Raw genomic sequence first — 25,723 nt, forward strand, 5'->3', positions numbered from 1 at the left:
AGATATTTAGATGCCAAAGGTGCTGTTAATTTTTCAATCATGACATAAATGTATATCCCAAACTTTCAAAGTTTTGCAGACTCCTTGCATGCTTTACCTGTGATTATCAGGGATGTCCTCCCACAAACCCATAGAGGAGGCTCAGCTGGACCCCTGCCTCCTCGTAAGATATAGGGCCACTGGGTTGGCCCTAATGTCATCTATTTCGATGGGGCACCATGTCCAGGACTTTAGTAGGGTTCAGTGTCAGAAATGTGCAGTAGGTTGACACAAGCACATAGGGCTTACCATGGAGGAATCTAATTCTACCTTTTCTTCTCATGATCTAAAGGAGGCCATTAACCCTCTCTGTTGAGTTATTTCACTTTATTTCTTATCTATTCAAAGAGAATAATTCTACATCATCATTATGAGGGAAAAGCAGCTAGTAAATATGGAAGTTTTTTTGGAATGTTTTAAAATATATTCCTATGGCTGTGTGAATGCTGGGTAGTATGTCTGCCTCTGGCCAACATGGATATAATAGGATTGAGTTTCTTTCTCATTGGTGCATTTCTAAATGCTGAGAGCATGCAGAGCATTCTGCCAAAAATACCTGGGGACTGTTCTCCAAAACACAAAGCCAAACATCCTATTCTCCACTGCAGGGCTAATAGATGGGTAAAGATAGTGTATTATTTTGAAAAATCCTCTATAGAACAATAGACTCCAAATATTTTTTATCACACATACATTAATATTGTAAATGTTACATATTAATGTTATATACATTTTACAGCATATGCAAAAACTAAAAATTATAAGATTAAATTTTTAAAAATAATTTTAACACTATAAAAACCTTTTGCCTTCATTAAAATGATTTTGTTTTTTTTAGTGAGAAGAGTATAATTAATTTGTGGGGTTTTTTTGAAGCTTACCTGTAAGGTTTTATATTTTTTGATTTTCTTGGTTTTAAGGACTTTTGTTGTTGAGAAATTCTCACAAAGATGTAAGAATACATAATATTCTTATAAATACAAATGGAAGAACTGTCTCACCAGCCTAATAATCTTACTCCTTGTCTCAGCCCATCACGCCCGTTTTAGTTCACTTGATGAAGCTTTTTAGTTGACTTTCAGCTATTAAATTTCATTTTCTCTGAAAACTTCTGAACTATTGGAAGGTATTGTTGTTTTTGGAGTTTTAACAAGTGGGTTCAAAACCCATTAACAAATGGGTCAAAACTCTCTGGCAAGATTTCTAATAAACTAGAATATTCTATTTCCAAGTTTTCGAGTGTGTGGATATTAAGAGTTTCCATAGGTGACAGACACAGTTACATTGTTTTTGGCCACAAGATCACAAAACAGTGGAAACATTTCCAAACATCTGTTTTTTAGAATCCTGTCTATTCAAAACTTTAATTTCTCTTGAAAAGCAGTTATTTTCTTAGTCGATGCTGAGTCTCACCTTTACTTTGTAAGGAAGCTTAAAGTGCGTGGATTTTTTTGCTGCTAAAGAGCACACTACTGACAGGCACCTCTGACCCCTGCCTGCAAAGGTCCACAGATTTGGAACACTTGTCCTTTTGCAAAGGAAAAGTAAATGACTCATCTTTTAAATTCCACAACTTTGTAAAGTACTTGAGCTCTGCTTCCCTGTCAACTACATGGAGTGGTTCTTTGTTTTTTGTTTTTCAAATTTGTTTTTAATTCTCCTAGTTGACATACAACCTACACTATTATATTCGTTTCATGTATATAACATAGTGGTTCAGCATTTACATACCTTACAAAGTGATCACCACAAAAGTCTAGTAACCATCTGTCACTTTAAAAAATTATTATGATATTATTGACTCTATTCTATATGCTTACATTACATCCCATGACTTATTTTGTAACTGGAAGTTTGTACTTAATTCCCTTTCCCTTTTGTGCCCAACCCCCCACCAGAAGCAGAAAAATGTCACTTAAATGCAAGTGTAAAGCAAATTTCCCAGGCTGTGCAACTTGTTCTAAACCTTGAGTCTTCAAACATTGACCAGCATTTTCAGTGTATCTGCAACTAATATCTCAAGGCACAGCACACACTTAGAAAAGTTCATTTATATCAGTTAGCCAAAATGGGTGGGAGCCCACATTTTAAATAGTCTTCTCAATAACTTAATTGTTTTTGAACTGTTCTTGTCTTTTTTTATCAAATCACCAATGCTTTGACCTCATAACATGGTCAGTAGAGAGAACACACCAGGAGCTCAGCTCTCTGTGAACTCTGCCGTATTCGCGTTAACTGGCACTTGTGTTTTTAGTATTAGCTTCAGTCAGTGGTTCTTTTTCAGGCATCCTTTTAAACAGGTGTCTGTTTTGTGAGGGTTAATTAAAACCAGATGTTAAAACCAGATGGTATGTTTTGTAAATCCACTCAGTGGGGCACATGTAAGCTGCAATCCATTGCAGTTCACTGGATGTGGACAAATGCATGGTGTTTCCACTGCCAGCTCCTCCAGGTTGTGGGGTTCCTAATATTTCTTCAGGTTATCTCCCTTACAGTGTGTAGCTCATGACTTTGACGTATGGCCTGATGAGGCCATATGCCATCCTGTTCCTCCAGCTTTTATGTACTTTGTGTAAGTTTCATATACAAATATATGAATGTATAATTTTTCTCCAAAACATAAATGGGAGCATATTGGACACATCTTACTTTTTTCACTTCATACTATTTCCTTCTATATTAGTACACAAATATATGTAATGTTAATTTCACCTGGTCTTTACCCCTATATTTCTAGGTAATAGGCTTATACTGTTGTTTATAAATGTCAGTTGCAGTATTATTTCTGGACTTTCTGCCATGGTAGATGATGCTATAGCACCCCCACTCCTTTTCATTTTTCCTCTTATTACTCCTGTTGGTTAAATAATGCATAGCTCTTGGTTAAAGTAATAGTGTTGACCTTACTATGTCTTAGTGATCTTGAGTACTTTATTCAATACTGAATTTGATAATTTAGTGTTGTGTGATGTTAAATATCACTGAACAAATGATAGATTTCTTTCAATACTTCTCTTTTGTATCAGGGACTTTCCTTGCGTGTCTAGTCGTTCATTGCTGCCCATTCAAATTTCAGAATGAGATGCCAGAAAACAGACTGCAAGTTCTGGGAACTTGGAGTGGCAATGCTTGTTGACTCAGTGAGCTTTTAAGCCCGGGTGTTTGGGGAGTGAGCAAGCTTCTCTGTTGTTGCCCACTAGTGTAGTTTTTCTAGGGCCTTTTCTCCTGAGAGGAATCTTCCAGCAGAGGGGAGTGGCCACAGGTGTGACTGCAGCAGAGCAGAGAGCAGGTACTGAGGTCCCCAAGGTGAGAGTGGGGATTTCCACACCTCCTGTGCCCTAGCCTGGCCCCTGGTCCTTTTCTCTGCCTCTTGGGTTCAGTTCTCTAAAGAATCAATTCCCTGTCTTCTATGGGTGCAGTGGTTGGCAACAGGCAACACGCTTCCTGCTACCTGAGCTCCAGGTGCTTGTTCTGCATCCGGGAGAGCAAAGTGGCCACAGGCATTTAGGTGGCTACTTTCTCTCCTTATATCAGTTAACAATCCTCTATTTTTTTTCTCTTTTAAAAATTCTTTGAAATTTCTCCTCTTCTATTGTCTGCTTGCCTTTTTTTTTTTTGCCACATTGTTTTTTTCATCTCTAACTTCTTTTATTATCATTTTAGCAGGGTTTCTGGAATGGAAGGAGACAAAAACCCATGATCCAGTCATCACCTAAAATGGGTATCCAGGAAAGCTACTGCGTCCTGGAAACTGTCCTCATATTGTTCTTTCTTGTGCAGTAGAACAAGCTGCCCCCCTGCCCTGTTCATGGAAAATAAATTCAAACCCTAACCAAATCAGGAATTCAGTGCTTCCCTTTTGGAATCTAAAAATAAGTCTCAACTATGAAGTTTACTGAAGAAATCTTTTTTTTTTTAAGTACTGAGATACATGTGCCCAATCCCTTCTCCTTCTCCGTCATGTTGTGGATTTTGTTGGTTATGTGTGAATGGTTGGTTTTCTAAGTGCATGGCTGTCTCTCATTGCTTTTTCAGCAGATGTGATTTTTGTCTGGGTGTGTCAATGAGACAGCTGTTTTATGTACCAGCTCCTCCTCATCTTCTCCGTAGCCAGCCAGACCCACTCTCAGAGGGGTGTGGGAGCTTGGACCTTTTGCTAGAATTGCTGTCAGCCTGACATCTTCCAGTGCCTTCTGGGAGCTTCTTTTTCACAGTCCACTTGGGCCACTGCACTTTCAGGGTGTCCTCATCACTGGATGAATTTGCAGAAAGATATCAGGAAGTCTTGAATTATTTTGGCATGTTCTCTATCTGAATATCAAAAGTAAAATATATTCATTTGAAACTTTCAAGATCAGTTTCTTATACTGTCATGTCAATGCCAGCTTTCATGGCCCCCACCTCCATTTGAATAAAGTTTATATTCATTCAACCCCCACTAAGTATTTGAGTATTTGAATGTCTTCAATTGCAAGTGTCAGAAACCTAACTTCCAATAAGTCTAAATGGTTGTTTGGTTTGTGTATCTGCAGAGGATGGCTGGAGATAGGCTGGCCTCAGGAGCCACTGGGTCCAGAGATTCAAATGATGTCATCTCCACCAAGTCTCTTGTCTCTCTTATCCTGACTTTCCATATGTCTGCCTCAATGACCTTCTGGGGACAGGCTGAAGACATGGTTACATGCAGCTGCAGACATACCCTCTCAGTTTAGCATCTCTTCTATGTCTATATGTTGATGTCAAAACAAAGGATCACAATCATGCAGTGTCCTTGATTGTAATATTGGAGCTGTGGCTTCTTATCTATCTTTGTGCAAGCTCTCCCGCACCCATATAAAGAAAACACTTCGTGAGGTCATCTGTTTCTTCTAAAATTAAGAGAACTCTGTGGAAAGTTGTTTTGTGATTCATTGGTATTTGTGAGACCACCTCCCATGGGCCAGGCACTGGAGCCCAGTGGTGGCTGAAACCCTGGAATGAGCAAAGTCATCCAGGCCAAAGTTCTTAGGTGGGACCTGTGCCCAGCTAGAGGGTGAATTCCCACTGCTGCTCAGCACCAGATGAGTGATACCAGGCTGAATGCCAGATCGTCCTGTTGTTTTCAAAGAAGCCAGAATCTAAATCTGTATGTAAATTTTCCCAAGGCTGAAAAAAATTGGTAATTAATTCAAGCATTTTCTAAATCACTGTCTGGTCCAAACAGTACATCACTTGCCTTTTCTTCTCAAACTCATTTGAAAAAGTATAAAGCAAGATCAAGAAAGCTGGGGCAATATTTTCAAAGTTAGGCAGTGATGGAATGGCAGGACCAGGTTCTGTAGTAAGTCTTCTGACTCCAAGCCTGTGGGTCTTAGGAATGGGCCACAATCACATTGTAAGATACTGTTTTCATAGGCAAAATTTTTCTTGAATTTTTAAAAGCCTGTTTTACCACTGTTATATAACCTGTGAAATTTTGGCCTTGTATCAAGTTTCATATCAGACTTTTTGGTTCATGAAAGGTAAAATTTTAACATGAGGTTGGCAGAGGGCCAGCCAGTGAGGAACACCCACCAGAAGTCTGATTGAGTTTGCAGATACCATGTTGACAGATGGTCTATGGTAGGGTGTGTCTGTGTCATAAATTAAAGTAAGATTCTAAGCAAGAGTTTAAAAATATATTTCTGATGGCATTTTAATTTTAGTCAAGTAGCCATTAATCAAAAGACTGACTTAATGATCCTTGTTCTACAGAAAAATCCCCTTGAGTGTAATAATTAGGGCTTTTTCATTTAATAGGTACTGGAATGACAAACCTCTGTGCCTTGCTTTGCTATCAGGACAGCTTTGTTTGGCTCATTAAAATAAAGCATTTATTGTCTACACATTTGAAGATAACTCACATTTCAAAAGAAGGCTTTAATTAAAATATACTTGCATCTTTGATTTTTGTGTTGTCTTCAAATACAAAGGTATTAACTTAAAAAATAGTCTTAGAAAATGATTGGTAATGGAGCAGTTGTAGAACTGAGCTTTTGGCTGAAGATGAATAAAAACACATTTCACAATATTTTCACCTACCCACTTTTCCTACCTCTTTCTGCCTGCCCCTCTGAAACCACAGAACTTTCAAATTGCTCTTCAATTTGCTGTCTCAGTTGTAATGAGAGCCTTACCATTCCAAGTGCAGGCACATGATTGAGTCATAGTGAGCCTTGACTTTTTAAAATTATTTCAGCCTATATTCATTACAAGATTATAAATTTCCAAGTGAGAGCAAGTTAATTTTTTAAAAACATGGAATAAGAAATTGCAAATAGGTATCAAATACAATTTTTTTTTAAAAAATTAGATAATCTTTCTCACTACCTCCACTGCTTCAAAACTTGGTATGAAAATCAGTAGGAAAAAGTAGGAGAAACTGGTGCCTTTATGATATTCTTTGTTCTAAGGGCATTATAGTTTTTATGGCAATATAAAATATGAACTTTGGTATGTAAATCAGTGGTGTTATCCCCATTTAACAAACAATAGTATTACAAGAATTTTTTAGACTTCTGCTCCAAGGTATTTGGAATGCAGTGATTATAGATATTGCACCCGATTTGTACAATTCTGTGTACACCAGCAGTCTACCTAATTTGTTGAAGTTTCTTATAATGACCCTTAAAGTTTTTATGTCTGTTTCCCTGCTCCTCCTCCAGCTCCCACTCCCCACCCTCTCCAGAAATAGTGCAGATGTCTCTGGAGAAGACCAGAGAGAAGGACATGTACAATCTTAACTCTAGTTTCTTGGTCACAGTATGGAAAATATTTTCTTAGAAATGCACCTGAGGTCATTTTGTATACCTCTGGGGAGCATCAGTGGAAGGTTTAATTCACATTTAAATGGCCCCTGCTGTTTGTGCAAAGGCGACAGAAGGTGTCAGAATTTCCAGCTGTGATTCCTTTCAGGAGTTCTGGAATACCCTCAACTCTTATCTCCTACTAGTAATTTTAGATTTCTAGTTATTCACTTCCTAAAGCCAATGAACTCTAGAGCAGAAATGTTCAAAGTAAGTTAGGCCGTGGAAATCCTCCTATGCTTATCTGCTTATCAACCATTGAATCCACAAAGGAATTTTGCTTTTTAGGATGAATCCAGTAAGTGAAATGTATCTATTTTCAGACACTGGGATACGGAAGAAGAAAAAGATTTTTAACATTAATGGTGAATTTATATCACTTGTTTATTGTAAACTCAGCATCCTTTTGCAGAAGCCAGAAGCAATTGAAAACTTGTAAAGTCTGGGGAATCTAGTATGACATATTTATTACTTGATTTCCCTAAGAAATTAATTAAAGTTAAAGTAATACCCAAAATAATAGTCATGTCAAGTTAGGCTTTACAATTTTTTCCTCATTGTGTCCTTATTGGTCGTGAGTCCTTGGTGCTTATCTTGCCCAGGTCTGTCATTTTACAGTCCACCTACTTTTCAAAAATCATTGAATTGTGTTTTAAAATATATACTTATATATTTAAGTGGTAGAAATGTTGTTTGGGAGATACAGTAAGCCCTCTTCAGTCTGCATCTTGAGATTTTTGAGGAGGGATAAATGGGCCTTTCAAGATTAGTCCCGCTCTTGCCATCTTCCATCTCATCCCGACCCCAGGTGTACAAGGTGCCAGGAAACCACTTCCTCCTGTCCACTCTCATTCAGCCTCTGTACCCAGCATCGCACCCTGCTGGATGCCTCCTATTTCATCTCCCTAGGGCATAATTTGTAGTGTATTGTCTATTCTAATTAGATTAAGTATCTCAGTGTCTACTACATTTGAGAAGTTGTTTTTTTTGCCGGGGGTGGGGGGGGGGTCCTTTTTGTGTATGCTTGGCTGAATGAAAACCAGTTGCTAATTATGTGTTAGTCTGGGACTGTGAATATATCTGAATCAATCAAGCACCTTTAATAATGCTTCACAGTTTATGAACATATTCTTTATCTGACTTAAAATTATATAAATTAATGAATGAATGAATTTATTTTTTTTACTGTCTCAGTGTGAAATGGCTTTGTGGGTATTTTGGGATGTCTTAATTTCAGAACCATTACCAACTGGGTCTCACTTATTTATTCCTTGTCCAGTAGCTATTTATTATGCCCGTTTTTGCAGCTTAATTGCAAATTTTGTTTTCTTGCCAGCATGAATTCAGTGTTACATCTGCAGATCTGGTGGGAAAAACCACCTATGTTTTACAATGTTGGAGATAACTTGAGTGGGATAGAAATTTGATTGTTTTGCTGAAGAGAGGACTAACTCAAGACACATTTTCTGAGTTGAACCATAAAATTTACTGTACTGTGTGTGTGTGAATCATATTTTTCATAAAGGAAAAGTCAGTTTGCTTTAATAAATAATTGTTTTGGAAATCGATTTTGTATTCTTTAAGCATACTGTTTGTGATTCATTATGATTTAATAAACCTAGCCCTGGCTGGTGTGGCTCAGTGGATTGAGCACTGACCAGCCTGCAAACCAAAGGGTTGCCAGTTTGATTCCCAGTCAGGGCACATGCCTGGGTTGCAGACCAGGTCCCCAGTGAGGGGTGTGTGAGAGGCAACCACACAATGATGTTTCTCTCCCTCTTTTTCTCCTTTCCTTCCCCTCTTTCTAAAAATAAGTAAATAAATAAAAATCTTAAAAGAAAAATAAAATTAAAAGATTTAATAAACCTTTGAGAAATATTTGTTTTCCCTTTTTTTGAAATCACAAGGAATGTCATCAGAGAAATAACTTTTCAGCAATAATGGTCTTCACAATTGATATAACTGCAGTAGACTATAGTGCTTTTTCAATTAAACATGTATTTAATAATTTATTCTAAACACCTAGTTAATTATTCCTCTTTCAAAATAGGAATCCTATAGAAGTTTTTTTTGTTTGTTTTTTTTTTGTTTTTTTTTTTAAACACAGTGAAGCCTTACATTTCAGGTGGTTGTCGTATGAAGTTGCTATGCATCTTACCTCACAGGCTTTAAGATGCTGCAAATGAGCTTAGGGTCAGCCAGTCCTGCCCCCTGAATTTTATACTTGAGGAAACTCGAGTTGCCTGACTAAGGAAGACTTAAGCTGAATTAGTTTGCCTAATCATACTGAGCCTCAATTTTCTTATCTGGAAAATACGGATAGTAGTTCCTACTCTATTTGTTTATAAAGATCAGATAAGATACTATGTCTAGCCTGTTTAATGTATGCTTAGCAGGTGTTCACCAGTTGCAGCAGTGAGCTTGGTGGCAAGTTTTGATGCAGTGAAGGCCAGGCTGAACCTAGATCGCAATGGCTCTCCCTACTCTCCTCCCCTCACCGCCCGCAGAGTCAGCCAGCATTTCCCTTTCTACCCACACTCTCCCTGCTCCTCCCTCCCCCAGCTCTTGAACAGTCAGTAACGTTGGAGCACTTTGTAGTAAACCTTTTAGTCACCCTCCCTGCCCCCCTTTGCCATGGTGTCCATTGATGTTGACAACAAAGCTTTATTTTGTGTCCTGTATGGGGCCCCCATGCTGTCCACATTAATGCCAACGGCTAAGCAGAAAGGCAGAGCTAGTTCACACTTGTATGTTTTGGGGGTGCCTAGTGCTATAGAAACAGAAGTAAGAGACCCTTCTGAGGGCATCGGGAGACCCAGCCCACAGCCTCTCAGGCTGAGGTATTTACAGTATTTTCACAATCATGAACTCTATAGAACTGTGAAAACGACTGTCAGCACAAATAGAAAATGAAAAACTATAGCCAAAGTGGTTTGACAACTAGCACTTCACAAGTATAAAATGGTACCACCCTTTTGTTGGGAGAGTTTATTTGTAAAATATTTGTAACCTAAAGGAAGCTTAAATGTAGACTTAATAGTTTATTAACTAACCTAATGAAATTTTAATAGACTTCAAAAGTACTTTTACTTTTGTAAGTTAAAAGCTATTTGGATTTCATAATACATGCTTATTTCTGGTGTGTATATGCTATTTTCCCCCTCAAAATAGTAATGGCTAACAAATTGTTTTGTGTCCTTTTAGGAATATTATATAGCATATATAAGTATAATTATATATGAGTATTTTCTATGTAAGTATCTATAAAGAAAGAAACATATAAATGCTTTGTTAATATGATAGTAAACCATTATTAGTTTAGCTGCCAGTTTTGAGGTGGGCCATTTGGAATGACTGGGCTAGGTAGTGTACCAGACTAATAAATTTAAATTTTCTTAAACTGAAGACTTTGAAACCCAAGAAATTTGTCCTGAAAGCAGCAGTTTCACAATACATAGGCCTATGTGGAATGTAGAAATTAACAAGTAGGATTAACTGACCCTTATTCAAGATGATCAGTCATTGTCATTACCTGTATCACTCATGAATGTGAACTACAGACAAGGATGTATTTTAGTTTGTGTGATGTCAGACTAATAGGCTAAAGGAGAGAGTTATTCAGCAAGGTAAATGGCCCTGCAATTATTGGGCAGTGCTATAATTAATATTTTGGTTAAATTGATAAATGGTGAGCTTTGTATACAATAAAATAAAACATTTGTAGAAAATATAACATAGGGTCTCATAGGTACACTATTGAAAAATATTTTTTACTAACTAAAAGCTTCTTTTAAGTGGTAAGTCCTCTGGTTGATGAAGTGTTCATTCATGGGTCTTTAAGTCTAGCTATCCACCTGACTAAGAGGTTTAGGGAGGAATATTTTGGGGAAAAGAGAAAGACAAAGGAAACATGAAGCCATTGTGAATGAAAGGCAAGCTGGAAAATGCCTGTGAACTAGCTAATATGACTTAGTGCCAAGTGCCTGCTCGGTGATAGCAGTATAGATAGATATACCAGGCTTCATTGTAGTCTGCAAAATTGAGAGAAGATGGTAGGATCTCTATGATTCTCTTAATTTCATCATTTTATGATTCTCCATAAACCAAAGTGGAAATGTAATCATCTTTGATTTCTCATCACTTGTGCAGTAACGGGGGCCAACATTCGCTACGTTCTGGGGTATTCTGATTTGTAACTATGGGACTTGCAGAAATAACTAAACCTGTGCCTTTACCAGACATTTAAATGAAACCCGGATCACATCTCTCAATCCGTCTGTCAAAAGCCACAGCAGCTTCACCCCTCGCAGAAGCCCTTGCCCAGGCCTGTTGCAGTGGGCTCCTTGCTAAGTTCCTGTGGCATTTAATGTCTAGACACCAGCATTTCTTCTCTGCTGTTTTGTATTTTGCTCTGTATATCTGCTGCCTCATCAACTACAGGGGAAAACTCTTTACAATCAGGGATAGTGTTTTACACTGACTTTCCATTTCCAACTGATCTTCCTGGACTTCGTCTTTATGGCACGTTTCTTGTCCTCTTTCTGGCACACTCACCTAGCAAAAACCTCAAACCTGACCCCAGCCACCCTTGCCTCTGCACCTGCACCCTGAGGCTGACTCTGCTGGAATGTCACTCCACAAGTTCACTTGGCTCCCTATAAATTAACCATCCCAGCTCTGCCTAAAAGCCCAGCCCTATTTCTTCCAACTTGTTCTCCCACATTCTTTAGTCATTTTCTCCGTGTTCTCACTAAGCCTCTGAACCCCCTCCCTGCCTCCCACTCCTAGCACATAACCATGGCGCTCACTTCCAGAGAAAAGTGGAGCTGGCAGACAGAACTCCTGTCTTCCTCCAGCCAGATTCTGCCCCTTGTGCACAACTCCTGTCCTTGTTTTCTCTTGTCGATAGAGGACTTGCCTCCCTAGAACCATTTCATTCACATATGCCTGGATCGCATCCCCTCCTACCTTCTCAGGAAGGGCTGTGGAAGTAAAAGCCATTTTCTCTCAGGCCCTTCCCCTGTCCCCCATCTTCTTCATCTTTCTCCTCTCCTTCACATCCAGACTTCTTAAAAACTAGTCAGATTCAGTGTCTGCATTCTCTTACCTCACCTGCTCTCCTCAGATGATTCTAGCCTGGTTCCATTGCTCTGCTCCTTCAAACCCCTCATGCCAAGGTCACCAAAGACCTCCATGTTGTTCAGTCCAGCAGACATTACCATTTGTCTTCTGAGAAGCATTCAACACTGTTCCTCCCATCTTGTTCCTGAGTGCCTTCATGTCTATCTCATAGTTCCTCCCTTTCTCCTTTGCAGGACCATCCTCCTCTTCCAACTGTTAGTGGATTGATGTTCTTTCAAGACAGCTTCCAGGTCTTCCTACCCTCTCATTCTGCCCACTCTCCAAGTTACCTCATTCACTCCTGAGGAAGAACTAATGTCTTATACACAGATACATATATTTTTACCTCCTGCCCCTGCTGCCCCTGGGAACTTAAGATCCACATGTCCACCTGTCTACTTGACATCAACACTTAAGATGTCTCAGGAACACATCCAGTTTAACAAGTTCAAAACTGAACTCTTCTTTGAAAATGCTCTACCTCTAAATGGAATCACAGTCTTTCCCATCACACAGCCTGTGTTTTGCCACCTCTGTATCGTTGGAATCTACTTCCTTAATCTCAGCTGCCTCCTCTCTTTCCCAGGCTACCATCCTTTCATGGAGTCCCCAGCAGCCTCTTCCAGTTCTCTTAGGCATACTGTTCAGCCCCAGCCCATCACGTGGCCTCCCCATCACATTAATCTTCCAGTTAACTATGCCTCCTCCTGCCACAGGGTCTTCATACCTGCAACCCTACTTCCTGGCACTCTTTACTGCCTTCTGCTCCAGTCCAGCCAGCCCCACCTTCAGTCATCACTGCCCTGGTCCATGCCTGTCATGCTTGCTCATATCCTGAAGTTCTTCTACCTCCTGACACTGTCACTGTTGAAATGTTACATTTGTGCAGTTCTTCAATCAGTGTGTGTGCCCCTCCAGACTGTAAGCTGCCTGAGGGTGAACACTGGTGTTTGGGCAGGGCCCAACCCAGAGTGGACGCCCACACATTGTACTCATGAAAGGAATCGATATGGGAAATGCTCAGATTTACACATTACATCTTGGTGGAAATATTTTCATAATTTTTCCCACAAAACATTTTTCAGAGCAGAAAGTATAAAGCAAAAAGAATATAAAAACTACCTCTTTTCCTACTTCCAAATTGGATTTTGCTTTCTCAGTAATCACTTGAAGTATAGATATAGTAGAAGAAATCATTTATTATACTCTCTCAAACTTTTTTCTGTATAATTTAGTGAAAACAATATAGAATTTATTACTTCTTAATTTTCCTTGCCACCCTGTAAACTCCTTTTGTTTTTATTTGCACTTTTATTTCCACAAAATATTGAAAAATTGATTGTCATTAGCTTCATTCTAATTGTGCTTACTGTCACAAGACTTGGCTTTTAGTTCTGATTCTATTTTTAAAAACTGATATTCCAATGCTAGTATAAAGATACATAAACTTAAGTTTTTCACAAATATACTCTGAGAATTATTCAGTAATATTTACTTGAGTAAACTGAATGGGAGACTATGATTCTAAATTAGTCTAGAGTTTTGTTAAGTAGGAGTTTCATACATTTTTACTCACCGTAGCATGAAGGAGATTTTAGTTAATACCGAATGGCTAAATGTGATGTCTGGTTAAGTTATTACAACAACTTGATAGGAAGAGAATTATAATTTGGTCTTGCACAAATGCAGTTGATTCAGAGTTATCTCAAGAAAACCACTTGCATGGAAAGATATAAATCATCAGTTTTTATGAGTTAAAGATTAACTGGTGGTTGCAGTTAAGGTTATTTGGAACATTATAAAGTGGTTATAGATTCTAATCCATTACAATGTATTTTAAGATGTTATTCTGATTATTTTATTCCATAATCAGATGATATCATTTGCTGTTTCAAGCATCTGCCCTGTTTACAACTTTGCTTCCCAAACTGTGCCCTACAGCATCGAAGCAAATTCAGCAGGAGTGCCACAGGATGTTTTAAAATTTCAAGGGCAATGTTGAAATACTCAATATCTGTAGGACACCCTGCAACCCACTAGCTTGAGGGAGTTCACAATTTCAACTTAAATTGTACTACTCTCCTTAAATGATGTGGTATCTTAGGGAAGCTGGATGGATTCCCAACAGCTGTGTAAAAGAGGGGGTACCCATGAAAGTCAGAGTGGATCAGGGAATGAGGGTGGTTTGATTGTGAGGTCTGAATATTTGTGCAGTGCCCAACACAACCTAATTATATACTAATTAGTATGTATGTTAATTATTTTACTAAAGTATTAATATAATATTTATTTTATAAAATATGCCTGGTAGTTTGTGTATTATGTTTTTCTTTTTGTCATAGTTTTTAAAAATATTATTGAACTACTTAATTTTTAGAACAGGCAATTCTTTAACATGATTCAAAACTCAAAAGCATAAAAATGAACACAGTGTGAGAAGTGCCTCATCTGAGTTGATGGTAGCTCCATGCTTCTGATCGTTCCGGACAAAACCTCTGAGCAGGTCTTGGCTTCTCTGTCTTTCTCACACCCCACGTTCAGGACTAGAGAAAGTCATGTTGGCTGTACTTTCCAAACATACCCAGAATCGGATTCCTTGTTCCTAGCCACACTGTGGTCACCCAGGTCAAAACAGGCTATTGCTACAGTTCCTCATAACTGTACTTGTGCCTCCCCTACTCCACCCCCATTTCACTCCCCCCAGCAATCTTTTGAAACCCTAAATTAAGTGATAATCACTGTAACACCCAGAGTGGAATAAAAACACTCTGGCTTTTGTTCTATTGCACAGCCTGGAACAAAAGCCAGAGTCTTTTTAGTGATCTGCAGAGCCATATAGGACCCACGTGCCTTTACTTCTCAGATCTTAGCTGTTACTATTCCACATGTGTTCTCATACAGCCACACTGGTCTCCTCTTCCCAAGTATACCAGGCACACCCCTGCCACAGGGCCTGTGCACTAGGATGCTAACCCTATGTCTTTCAAACCTTGGCCCACTCCAACCTACTCTTTTTAATGTATTAGTGACCCCCACCTGTGTACTGATGAACTCTTTTATCCTGCTCTTTTTCTTTTTTTTCCATAGCTTTCTAACATAGTAAGTAATTTACTGCCCACATGGTAATTTACTAAGTTTATTTTATTTTCTGACTCTCCCACTACAATGTAAGCTCTCCAGAGCAACTAGAAGAATAACTTGGCAGTAATAGGTGTGCAGCAAATACTGAATGAATAATGTACAATATGTGGTTAAAGAATGTACATCATTCTTAATTTTTGTCAGTTTGAATTATGAATCAAAGTATATTCAAATCTTTCTCTAAAATGATGGATTGTCCATTCTCCCTAACACCTGAACAACTTTTGCTCTGTACTTTCAGGCTAATTAAGTACTTATAAAATATGAATCTTATCTTTCTGGCTAATTGAACCTTTTATCATTATGTACAGACCTTATTTATCCTTAACAATGCTTTTAATTTAAAGTTATTGGTTTATCTACTATCAGTAAAGGCAAGCCAGCTTTTCAATAATTTTAACTTTTGTTCCTTTTTGAGTTATGCTTTAGGTATGTCCCTTGCATATAGCTTATAGATGTTGTTTTTTAAATTTAAATTACTTTATTGTTGTTCAATTATAGTTGTCTGTATTTTTAATTCATTTTGATATCTTTTATTTTAATTGCTTGTCCATTTATGCCTATTGTGATTATGTACAGATCCAGATTTGTTTCTGTCATTTACTTTCTATTTGTCCCACTTTTGCAGTGCTTATTTTTTCTTCTTACTTGAATATTTTTTATTTATTTTTATTTTTTTAAGATTTTATTTATTTATTTTTAGAGAGGGAAGGGAGGGAGAAAGAGAGAGAAACATCAATGTGTGGTTCCTGGGGGTCATGGCCTGCAACCCAGGCATGTGCCCTGACTGGGAATCGAACCTGCGATGCTTTGGTTTGCAGCCCGCGCTCAATCCCCTGAGCTACGCCAGCCAGGGCGAGTATTTTTTTTTAATTAGTTTTATTTGTATTCTCTTCTGCTAGTGTGAAGCTTATCTACCCTGTTTCTGTTCTTTTAATGTTTGTCTTTAAAATTTTTACCTTAATACTTAGTCTAAAGTTAACATCTTAACTCTCCTCCTGAACACTACACAAACACTGCACCTCTGGCGGTCTACTTCCCAGCATACACGCTGTGGCTACACAGTGTTTGTATCCACCTCTTTTTGTTTACCTGTGTTTTTCCATGTATTTACCTGCTTATCTGATTCTTTTTGTATTGCACCTTTTCCACACACACTTAACTTTTTTTCTAAAGTATATCCTTAGACTTTAAATAATATGCTTTAAATCTTACAGGTTTCTTTAAATTCTGTTGTAGGTAAGTTCTCAGTTTTTCTTTATCTGGAAAAGCCTTTATTTTGCTCTTATTTTTTTGAAAACTAGTTTTGATGGATACACATACACTATTGATTATCTGTCTATCATCTACCTACCTATATTTGATGTGTATTTTTTCCAACACCTGAAAACAATGAACTGAATTCTGACACTGTCTTCCTGGAGACAGCATCAGATACCACAGGTTAAAGGCTTAGTCCCATAAGACTGCTCCCTCTTCAGAGGCCAATTGGAAGTCCAGGTTGCCACTTGTGCTTCTTACTGACTGGCTGTAAATTGGATCTTCCTAAGACTGTCTTCTCGGTTCCATTAATTTGCTAGCAGAGCTCCTGGAGAACATGTACTTATATTTACCAGCTTGTTACAACAAATCCAGATGAAGAGGTACTTAGGGCAGGGCCCAGATGAGTCCAGAGTGTAAGAGCTTCTGTGCCCTTGGCACTGGGGTACACTGCTCTCCTGGCATGTAGATGCCCTCACCAACCAGGAGGCTCATCAGCTCTTGTTTCTCAAAAGTTTTTATAGTGCTTAATCTACTCCAGCCCCCCACTTCCTCATCCCTGAGGTTAGTGGGTGGGGCTGAAAGTTTCAAGCACTTCCCACCTAGTAGTAATAATCTGTGCCATTTATTTTATATTTTTCTAGATCAATGAACTGAGCCATGTTCAAATCCCTGTTATGTTGATGCCAGATGACTTCAAAGCCTATTCAAAGATAAAGGTGGACAATCACCTTTTTAACAAGTAAGTGGAAGTACGACCTTTTCTAGAACTGATGTGGCCGCCAGGAGTATAATTTTTTGTGAATTTCTATAATCACATTGTTTTTCAATGGGTAGGTGCAAAGTTTTGCTGATGAAGTTAATTCTGCGATAAACATAACCATCTGTCATTTTCAGAAAAGCAACAGCAGGCCCTCTTGGGTAATATCCTTTTGCCATATGGCATATTGTTTTCTATGAATATCTTATACATTAAAAGTGATATTCTCATTACAATTTAGATGTTTCAAGCTGTAAATTGCTTGGATTTTTTTTTAGCAGTTATGGACCTCAGTTATCTTACATAAAACTCTCATAATGATTATGAACAGAAGTGATGACTTCATAAAAAATAAAAAATTAAGGTGTATTTTTATAAAACATAATTGGATGCCATGTTGGGCATTGAGACTATTTCGCTTTCATTGGAATGTCATTTTAGGTGTCACCATGGAGCCCTTTACATGGTGGACTGTCCCCTGGGAGCTGGAGACACCAGGGTATATAAGAAATGGCCCTGCCTTCAAGGGGCTGATGGTCAGGCAGGTGGTTGAAAACTGACACATATACAAATTACAGTAATTTGGTGTGCAAAGTGCCTCAACAGAGGGGTGTGTGTGTGAACACAGAGAAGGAAGCAATTCTCAGTGAGTAGGATGAACCTCAAATCCTAATCAAAGGATTAGCTCAAAAATTATGAAAATCATCTAATTAGCTGAAATTTCTTAATGGGGCCATTGTTCTAATGTGAAACTCATGTTAAATCTCCTCATAATACTGTGTTGCAGGGGTGTCCAACCCATGGCCCATGGGCCACATGCAGCCCAGGATGGCTATGAATGCAGCCCAATGTAAAATTGTAAATTTACTTAAAACATTTTTTTGCTCATCAGTTTTCATTAGTGTTTATGTATTTAATGTGTGGCCCAAAACAATTCTTTTTCCATTGTGGCCCAGACATGCCAAAATGTTGGACACTCCCGGTAGAGGCTGACCATTTGAGGGGATCTTTTCTATGTGAATTTAGGTTGTGGTATTTATATAAAATATATTAAAACAGGTCATTCAGGGAGTGAGAGCAGTCTTGTTTTGTGAGCTTCTATCCACTAGTATAATAACCAAAGATGAGTGTGGGGAGCACTGTTTGTGGCTCACTCTGATGCTCTTCCCAAGTGTCCACGGTCTCCGCCATTTTCCTCAGCATGGCCCTTCCCTTTGCACCTCTTCCTTGAGGAAGCAGCTGTAGCACGTGGTCAGGATTAAAAGATCATGTAAGCCAACTGTTCCTAGATGTTGAGAGACACAGATGTTATCAGTCTGGCCCTTCTGTCCCCTGGATCTTGTGGTTTGTACATTTGACCCTTGAACAACATGGGTTTAAACTGCATAGGTCCACTTATACACAGATTTTTAAAAAGATTTTATTTATTTATTTTTAGAGAGAGGGGAAGGGAAGGAGAAAGAGAGCGAAACATCAATGTGTCATTGCCTCTTGTGTGCCCCCTAGCAGGGACCTGGCCCCAACCCAGGCATGTGCCCTGACTGGGAATTGAACCAGCGATTCTTTGGTTCACAGGTTGGCACTCAATTCACTAGCCACACCAGCCAGGGCAGACTTTTAAAATAAATGTGTGCATGTACATTTTCTTCCTTATAATTTTTAATAACATTTTCTTTTCTGTAGCTTATTTTATTGTAACAATATAGTATGTAATAGATAGAACACAAAATATGTTTGAATTGTCTTTATGTTATTGGTAAGACTTCCAGTCAACAGTAGGCTATTAGTTAAGTTTGGGGGGAGTCAAAAGTTACTGCTAGATTTTCAGTTGTGGGGGGAGGTCAGCACCCCTGACCCCCATGTCGTTCAAGGGCCCACCGTAGTTGTTCTGTGAAGTACCCCTGTGCCTTAAGTGGGTAGGGACCTCCAGGCACTTCTTTGGCTACTCATAGAACTAGATGGTGGGAGATTCAAGTCTGGTTAACTCTGTGTATTAGAGTTTTATTCCACAATATCTGTTTCAGAGAAAACATGCCGAGCCATTTCAAGTTTAAGGAATACTGCCCGATGGTTTTCCGAAACCTGCGGGAGAGGTTTGGAATCGATGATCAGGATTTCCAGGTGAGTTGCCTTTGTGCCGCTTGCTTCAGATGGGCTTCATTGTTCTGTGCTCTGTAAAACAGGACTTACACTTTTGTTGTTACAGGTGATTATGGGATAGTAATTGTCATTTTATATATTAATTTTTAATTTTTTCTGAAATAAAAGGTACTTTCAGTTAGGGACCCCTACATAATATGATTTCAGTAGTCAGTAGGAAAAGAAATGATTCTTTGGGAAGGCATATGAGAATGTTATATACTGCTCTCAAGTGCAGGTGAAGGTGTTCTGCCAGCACAAAGTCCTTTTGATTCCTTTCATCAAATGTGTCACCAGACTGTTCAAATGTGTACGTATGTGGTTTGAATTAGCATTTCCTATATTTGTAGAGGCCACTTAGGAATCGTAGAAGTTTCTTCTTGTTTTTGCCGATTTGCTGCTTTTCAAATTGGCCCATGCTGACTCTTGCCCACAGTGTTTGTGTCAGAGGCCACACTTTGTGTATTGCAGTGTGGCATGGCAGTGACGGAGCCCCCTAGTTCCAGGCACAGTCCCATGGAGCACCGCCCTCTTTCTCAAGTTTGCTTTTAAACTTGAAATCACGGTGCCATCATATATGCTGATCCATGATTGTCACCGTACAAAGTGACCTGACATTGGTTACCTAATATTTATATAGCCAGCAAGAAAAACCAAGAATTTTTTTTTTATAGCAGAAATCTGTGTTATGAGGTGCAAGGGCTACTCTCTGGTCTTTCACAACAGTCTGGTCATTTTACTGTGGGAGTACTGACTTGTCTTAAATCCAGCAGACACTTTCTCTCTTTTGTCCTAAATAGGAAAGCTTAATTCATCCTGCAGTAAGTGCCATACTGCCACCCTGGATGACCTTACAAGTTGAATATCAGCACAGCTTATCCTGTATTTTCCCTTCAGGTTTAGTGTCTCTAAGGCAATTTGAGCTTAGTACACTTTCCTAAAGGTCTGTGGGCCTCCCCACCCTTCTCTGCCTACCCCATTGTTGAAATTTTTCAAGAATTTCCCACATGTCCCCTCAGGCCTGAGAAGCCTTGCCCTGGCCATGTTTTGAAAAAGCAGCACTGTGGCCACAGGTGACATTCCTTCCTCCGCAGACTGGGGCTGGGTGTCCACCGAGGTCCAGGTTCTGAGCAGAGGCTTGGGTACGTCCTGGAGAGGGCTGAGAGGAAGTTGATAGGGAGGATGTGGGCGCTCGGTTTGCTTTTAAAAACTGCTGCGGAGCCAACAGTGCTGAGGTTTGACCTTCATGTGTCAGAGAGACAGAACTTAGATCAAACTTAGACTTGAAATTTACTGCTGAAACAATAAGTCTCTTTTAAAGAATAAAATTGGAATAGTAAAAAGGGTTATATAAAATAAAAAGGAATAGTTGCACATTATTTTAGGACTGTTATTACATTTAAAGAGGCCGTATAAAAATAAACTGAGTACTTTAAAAAGGGGTGATAAGCTGATAACTGAAATTTCCTGTGGCTGACTCTCTCATGCTAAATTACTCAAGTGTGTTCTTCCCTGTGTCCCCTCCTTTTTTTCTTTATAAATAAAAGAGTTACACTGACATTTCATAGAAACTGACTTTGAGGACCTAAGCAATAGGATCTTGTTAGATTCCTCAATTCATCACCAAAATGAAAACCCTTATATTTCTTCTCCTAATCAGCCCTGTTCAATGAGATCTAAAATGGGGCCATTACATCCTGAGTTCTGCACTACAGCAGATAAAAGTCATTTTAAAAATTTCCTATAATGACCAGTTTAGTTGCTGAAATACTAAGGCATGAGCTATTTTCCTTCCCTTGCAAAACCATGTAAGTTGATATTTAAGTAAGTGCAAATTGCTAAGTACAAACTTTGAAGGCAAATTAGGCAATTGGAGGATGATTCACACTAACTAATTGGTGAGTCTTTTGAGCTCTTAGCATGCGAGAGCACAGAGGAGAGCCAGTGTGAATATAATTAATCATTTGAACACTGCCCCCTTTCCTCAGCTATGCCTGGTGCTTTTGGCATTTAAATTGCTGCTTTCTCTTTGACAACTGTATTTTTATGAAGAAAAAAAAAAGGAGGGTGTTCAAAGTAACTTTAGTAAACCAGAGACTTACTGGTTTCCCTCCCAATCTTATGTTCCCTTCCCAATATCTGTACTGCTTAAAAAGTTGTCAGCAAGGGCGAGACCCCTTAGTTTAAACCAAAGACAAGATCATAAATGCAGGGCTCCACACACTTTGTCGGCTACTTAGTTGGTAAAAAAAATAAGAGGAAGTTGTGCCAACACTGGCTGTGGCTTTGTGTCTCGAGGGCCCCTGCACGGTGCAGGGGTGAAGGTGGAAGTGGTGCGGTCCTGGGAAGGCCACAGTGGGACCAGGCTGGGATCACAGGGGCCAGTCATCTCAGCTGCTTGGCACTTCAACTCACTAGTGGCCATGTATTTCATTCAGCAGAGCCAGAACTAGTAACAGGTATCAGTTGACACATGTAGTACCAAACCCCCAAACTGATTTGAAAAGTGGGGTCAGTAACCTGGGGTCTCGTCACCTATTAGAGGCACTGCTTCAGTTGCCAACAGGGACCAGGCCTCACGCTGCTTTTGACTTGCTGTATTTATTTTTCTGAAGTGGTTGAATGTAGCAGCTTTAAATCAAGTGGCCACAAGGAGCTCCATTGTGTGGTTCATTTAGTATTCAAGCCTTCATATTAAGGCCAATGAACAAATGGTGTTGACCTGCCTTGTGTGCGTGGATGGCTTCTTCCTGCAGCAGAAAAAAGTCACTATTGATCACTCTGGAAAAAAAAAACAGAACATAGTTCAATAATTAGCCTACCTCATTGACCTCTGTCAGTGAACTTAAAGGAACTGAAAAGCATTCCTGCTGTCACATAAACATTTGTATCTTTTCTCTGGTTTTGATTCCTTGCTTGTCTTTTAAAAAGAAAACTTTTTCTTAGTGTTAAAGACAGATTCAAACAACAGTTCTAAAATAGTCATCATTAATAACAGTGTCACCTAGCATGTATATGTAAGCCTGTGTGTGTGTGTGTGTGTGTGTGTGTGTGTGTGTTCATGCACCCAGGGCTTCCAGGTTCAGAACTTTGTTCAATTAGTGCTTCTTAAAATTATTTCATTGGCTTGTAATATGTTCAAAGATGAATTTTGTTCTTCTGATCATTGTGGGGCTGATGTGATACCTTACCATATTTTTAAGATAAGTTATCTTTGAAGGTGACTGTCCCCTTGGAGGCCTCCTCTGTTACTGTTGCAGTTCTCTCTCTGCCATCAACACTGCCACCTTCAGTTCTGGTCCCCTTTAGGTTGGATCAACTCAGTGTGTGTTTATTTGCACTTACCTACATGTCAGGCCCTGCTAGACATTGTAGGAAGTGCAGAAGAGAAGAGAGGGTGAAGGAGTTTTTGTTGTTGTTGTGAAGTATTCTGAATTTTCTATTAGATGCTAGTGGGGTTTACAGAAACCCAGACATCCTGATTTTTAATGTTCTTCAAGAAAATCTACTTTCCTGTCTCTAAGGGAATCAGACCCTCTTATAACAGGCCTCAAAAAGCTAAAGCAAATTTTCAGGTAAAGTTTCTGAGCTGCAGGAATTACCCACCAGAAACCAAAAAATTGTGCAGGATGGAGATGATGCAGTTTAAAACTACTCCAGAAACCAAGCCTCCTTATTCTTTGTGAAAGATAATACCAGGTTTACTTCCTCCCTACTGCGTCTCCTGAATTAGAATCCCTCATTATTCACATTTGATGCATTTTCTTCTTTGTATTTGTAACAGAGAATTCTAATTTTAAAATAATTTTAAGAGCTAATGTTTTAAACTTTTGATGTTCTTGTTTGAGGTTTAAAAATAAAAACCTAAAATGTTGAGACCTTTCCAGAGTATACACTTTGGAAAAAAACTCTACCAGTATCTAGAATACAAAGTCTATTGCCATGTTTTCCAATGTAGATTTTCCAAATATAATTTCAACTATCGGAGGGCAGGAATGGAGTCTAGCTGGTTTTCTGCATTGCAGGCCAGAGTCAGTAAGCCTGGGCATTGGAGTAAGTGCTCTGGACATTAAGAAATGCTGGACACTAAGTGCTCTGGACATTAAGTGCTCTGGACACTAAGAAATGCTCATGGAAGAGAGGGACTGAAGGCTGAGGTGGACATTCCAAGAGAATTGAGCCTTCTGGGCCAAAATATGGAGGCCAGAATGCTCAGGGAAATGAAGCAACTGATGGTGGTAAGACTGTGGGAGATAAAGATGGAAAGTGGAAAATGTGGAAACTGGGCTGAAGGTCTCAGCCAGATACTTCAGCATGTGAGCAGCCCTGTGGGTTTTGCACAAGGGAGTGATGTGATGACATCTGGATTTTCTAAAGATAATTGAGGCAATTATGTATAGAGCACATAAAAGGCAGATACAGAAATTAGGAGGCTATGATCTATCCCAACAGGTGAAGAAGAGGCATGAACCAGGACACTTGGCACTAACAGGGTCAAGCAGAGAGCATCATGGCAAGACAATGAGAAGAATAAAGTGACAGGAGAGGTGGCTGATGGGCCACAGGAGCAAAAGGCAGAAGCCAGAGGTGTTAGAGCCTGAGACACTAAGAGAGCAGGGATGCTGATCACGGGAGGAGGGAAGTTTGGACTGGGGCAGGAAAGAGAGGAAGATGAGTTGACTTTTCAGCTTGTTGATCATAGAGGTGACCTGGAGGTGCCTGTGTGAGGCTGGTCATCATGCAGTTGGCCTTCCCAGGTGGAGTTCAGGATTGGGGTCTGGAGCAGAGGCCCAGATCTGGGAGTGATTAGCACATAGGTCCCTCAGACAAGCTTCCTTGTACTGTCACCACCTCAGTTTGCTTCCTCATCGAATCAGATAAGCTCTTTTATTCCTTTGTAATTGTTTCTTGTCTCTTCAGTGTGCTTAGCCCACTCTTAAAAAGTTTCTCCTCATACTTACTGGCCTCCCTGGTTAGCTACTGTGAGCCTCAACATGAACATCAGTTGGAAACCCTGCCTGGGCTGAAAACCAAAGGAGTTCTACTCAGATTGGACAAGTCTCTTGTTAGACCTTTGGGAAGACCCCTTCCCAACCCATCAGCATCATCAGGCTTTGCTCGTGCTTTTTCTGCTCCTCCTTTCTTTCTCTTCTGATTATTTATTTATTTATTTTTAGAAGGGGGAAGGGAGGGAGAAAGAGAGGAAGAGAAATATCAGTGTGTGGTTGCCTCTCATGCATCTTCCACTGGGGACCTGACCACAACCCAGGCATGTGCCCTGACTGGGAATCGAACTGGCGACTTTTGGTTCGCAGGTTGGCGCTCAATCTACTGAGCCACACCAGCCAGGATTTTTTTTTGCTGCTTCTTATGAGTTGAACCAATGACTCTCCCCACCACAGGCTGCCTCCGCCTCACTCTGTCCCACATGGAACTCAGGTTTCCTGTTTGCCTGTGTTTCCTGCCACTGAACTCACTTTGGGTTGAGACTTGTGATTTTCAACCAAGAGCTGGCACAGAGAACCCCTGTCCAGGTTAGATGCCACATGTGTTCATCCTGAGCCTGGAGCCTGGTCTCTAGCGCTGTAACTTCAGTCAAGTACCAGCTTGAGATTTTTAAAGGAGATCTCTTGGTACTCTCTGAAGTTCCTGCAACTCTGCTCCTTCCCCTGCTGGTCATTATCTTTTACTTTTATGTTCTTCTTTTTTAAGTTGTTTCATTATTGGTAAGTGTTAAATCTCCATGTCTTGCTTCCCTCCATAATGACAGCCATTCTGTACCTGGGATCACAGCTCAGGCTTTCTTTGAGATTCTGCAAGAGCTTAACACAGGTCTTTAAACACAGTGGATATTTAATAAATTCTTGATGACGATATTCAAGTTAGCATGTTGGTCTTTACCTCTCTGATGGGGTCCGAGAACCAAATGTGCTTACTCAGATATGTCCAGTGCAAAACCAGGACACAGCCCTGTCTGGCCAGTGGCCCCAACTCCTGGGCTGTGTGATTTGAGGCATGTAATCATAAACCTGAGTTGTCAGCAGGGCCCTGATTAGCTTCCAGATTTCAAGTCCATGAAATAGGGAGCCTGGATTAGCAAGAAGATTTTCCTGGAAGTCAGGAGTTTGGTTGGAGTCCTGGATCTTCAATGACTGATGCTGTGACTTAATTTAGTCACTTAGTCCTGACAGGTCTCCATTTTCTCATCTGTGGAATGAGAGAGGACATGATTCTCTCTGAGGCCCTCCAGCTGCCAAATCAATGAATTTGCCATTAAGTCGCCACAAGTAGAACCTGTTACGTAGGTTCTTGCACTCAACAGTGACATGTCCCTTTGTAAGCTGGTGGCTTTTACACATTTGAGCATGGCACCATTGATTTTAAGTGGCCTTTGTGTTGACTGAAAATAAAAATTTTCTTATACATGATTTTTGGTGGA

The 25,723-nt window shown here is 39.6% G+C and overlaps 1 protein-coding gene across 2 annotated transcripts in view; it reads left to right on the forward strand.

Annotated features, from left to right (window-relative positions):
- PIP4K2A (phosphatidylinositol-5-phosphate 4-kinase type 2 alpha) overlaps positions 1 to 25,723 on the forward strand; it is a 164,689-nt gene that overhangs the window by 77,672 nt on the left and 61,294 nt on the right. For both annotated transcript variants that reach the window (XM_045858015.1, XM_045858016.1), the window contains 2 exons: positions 17,030 to 17,127; positions 19,170 to 19,266. In XM_045858015.1, the coding sequence (XP_045713971.1) occupies positions 17,030 to 17,127; positions 19,170 to 19,266 (195 nt within the window). The remainder of the gene's footprint in view (positions 1 to 17,029; positions 17,128 to 19,169; positions 19,267 to 25,723) is intronic.

This window comes from Phyllostomus hastatus, unplaced genomic scaffold (assembly GCF_019186645.2).
Source record: "Phyllostomus hastatus isolate PE091 unplaced genomic scaffold, TTU_PhHast_1.1 phas_scaffold_1674, whole genome shotgun sequence".
In the NCBI taxonomy this organism is placed as follows: domain Eukaryota; kingdom Metazoa; phylum Chordata; class Mammalia; order Chiroptera; family Phyllostomidae; genus Phyllostomus; species Phyllostomus hastatus.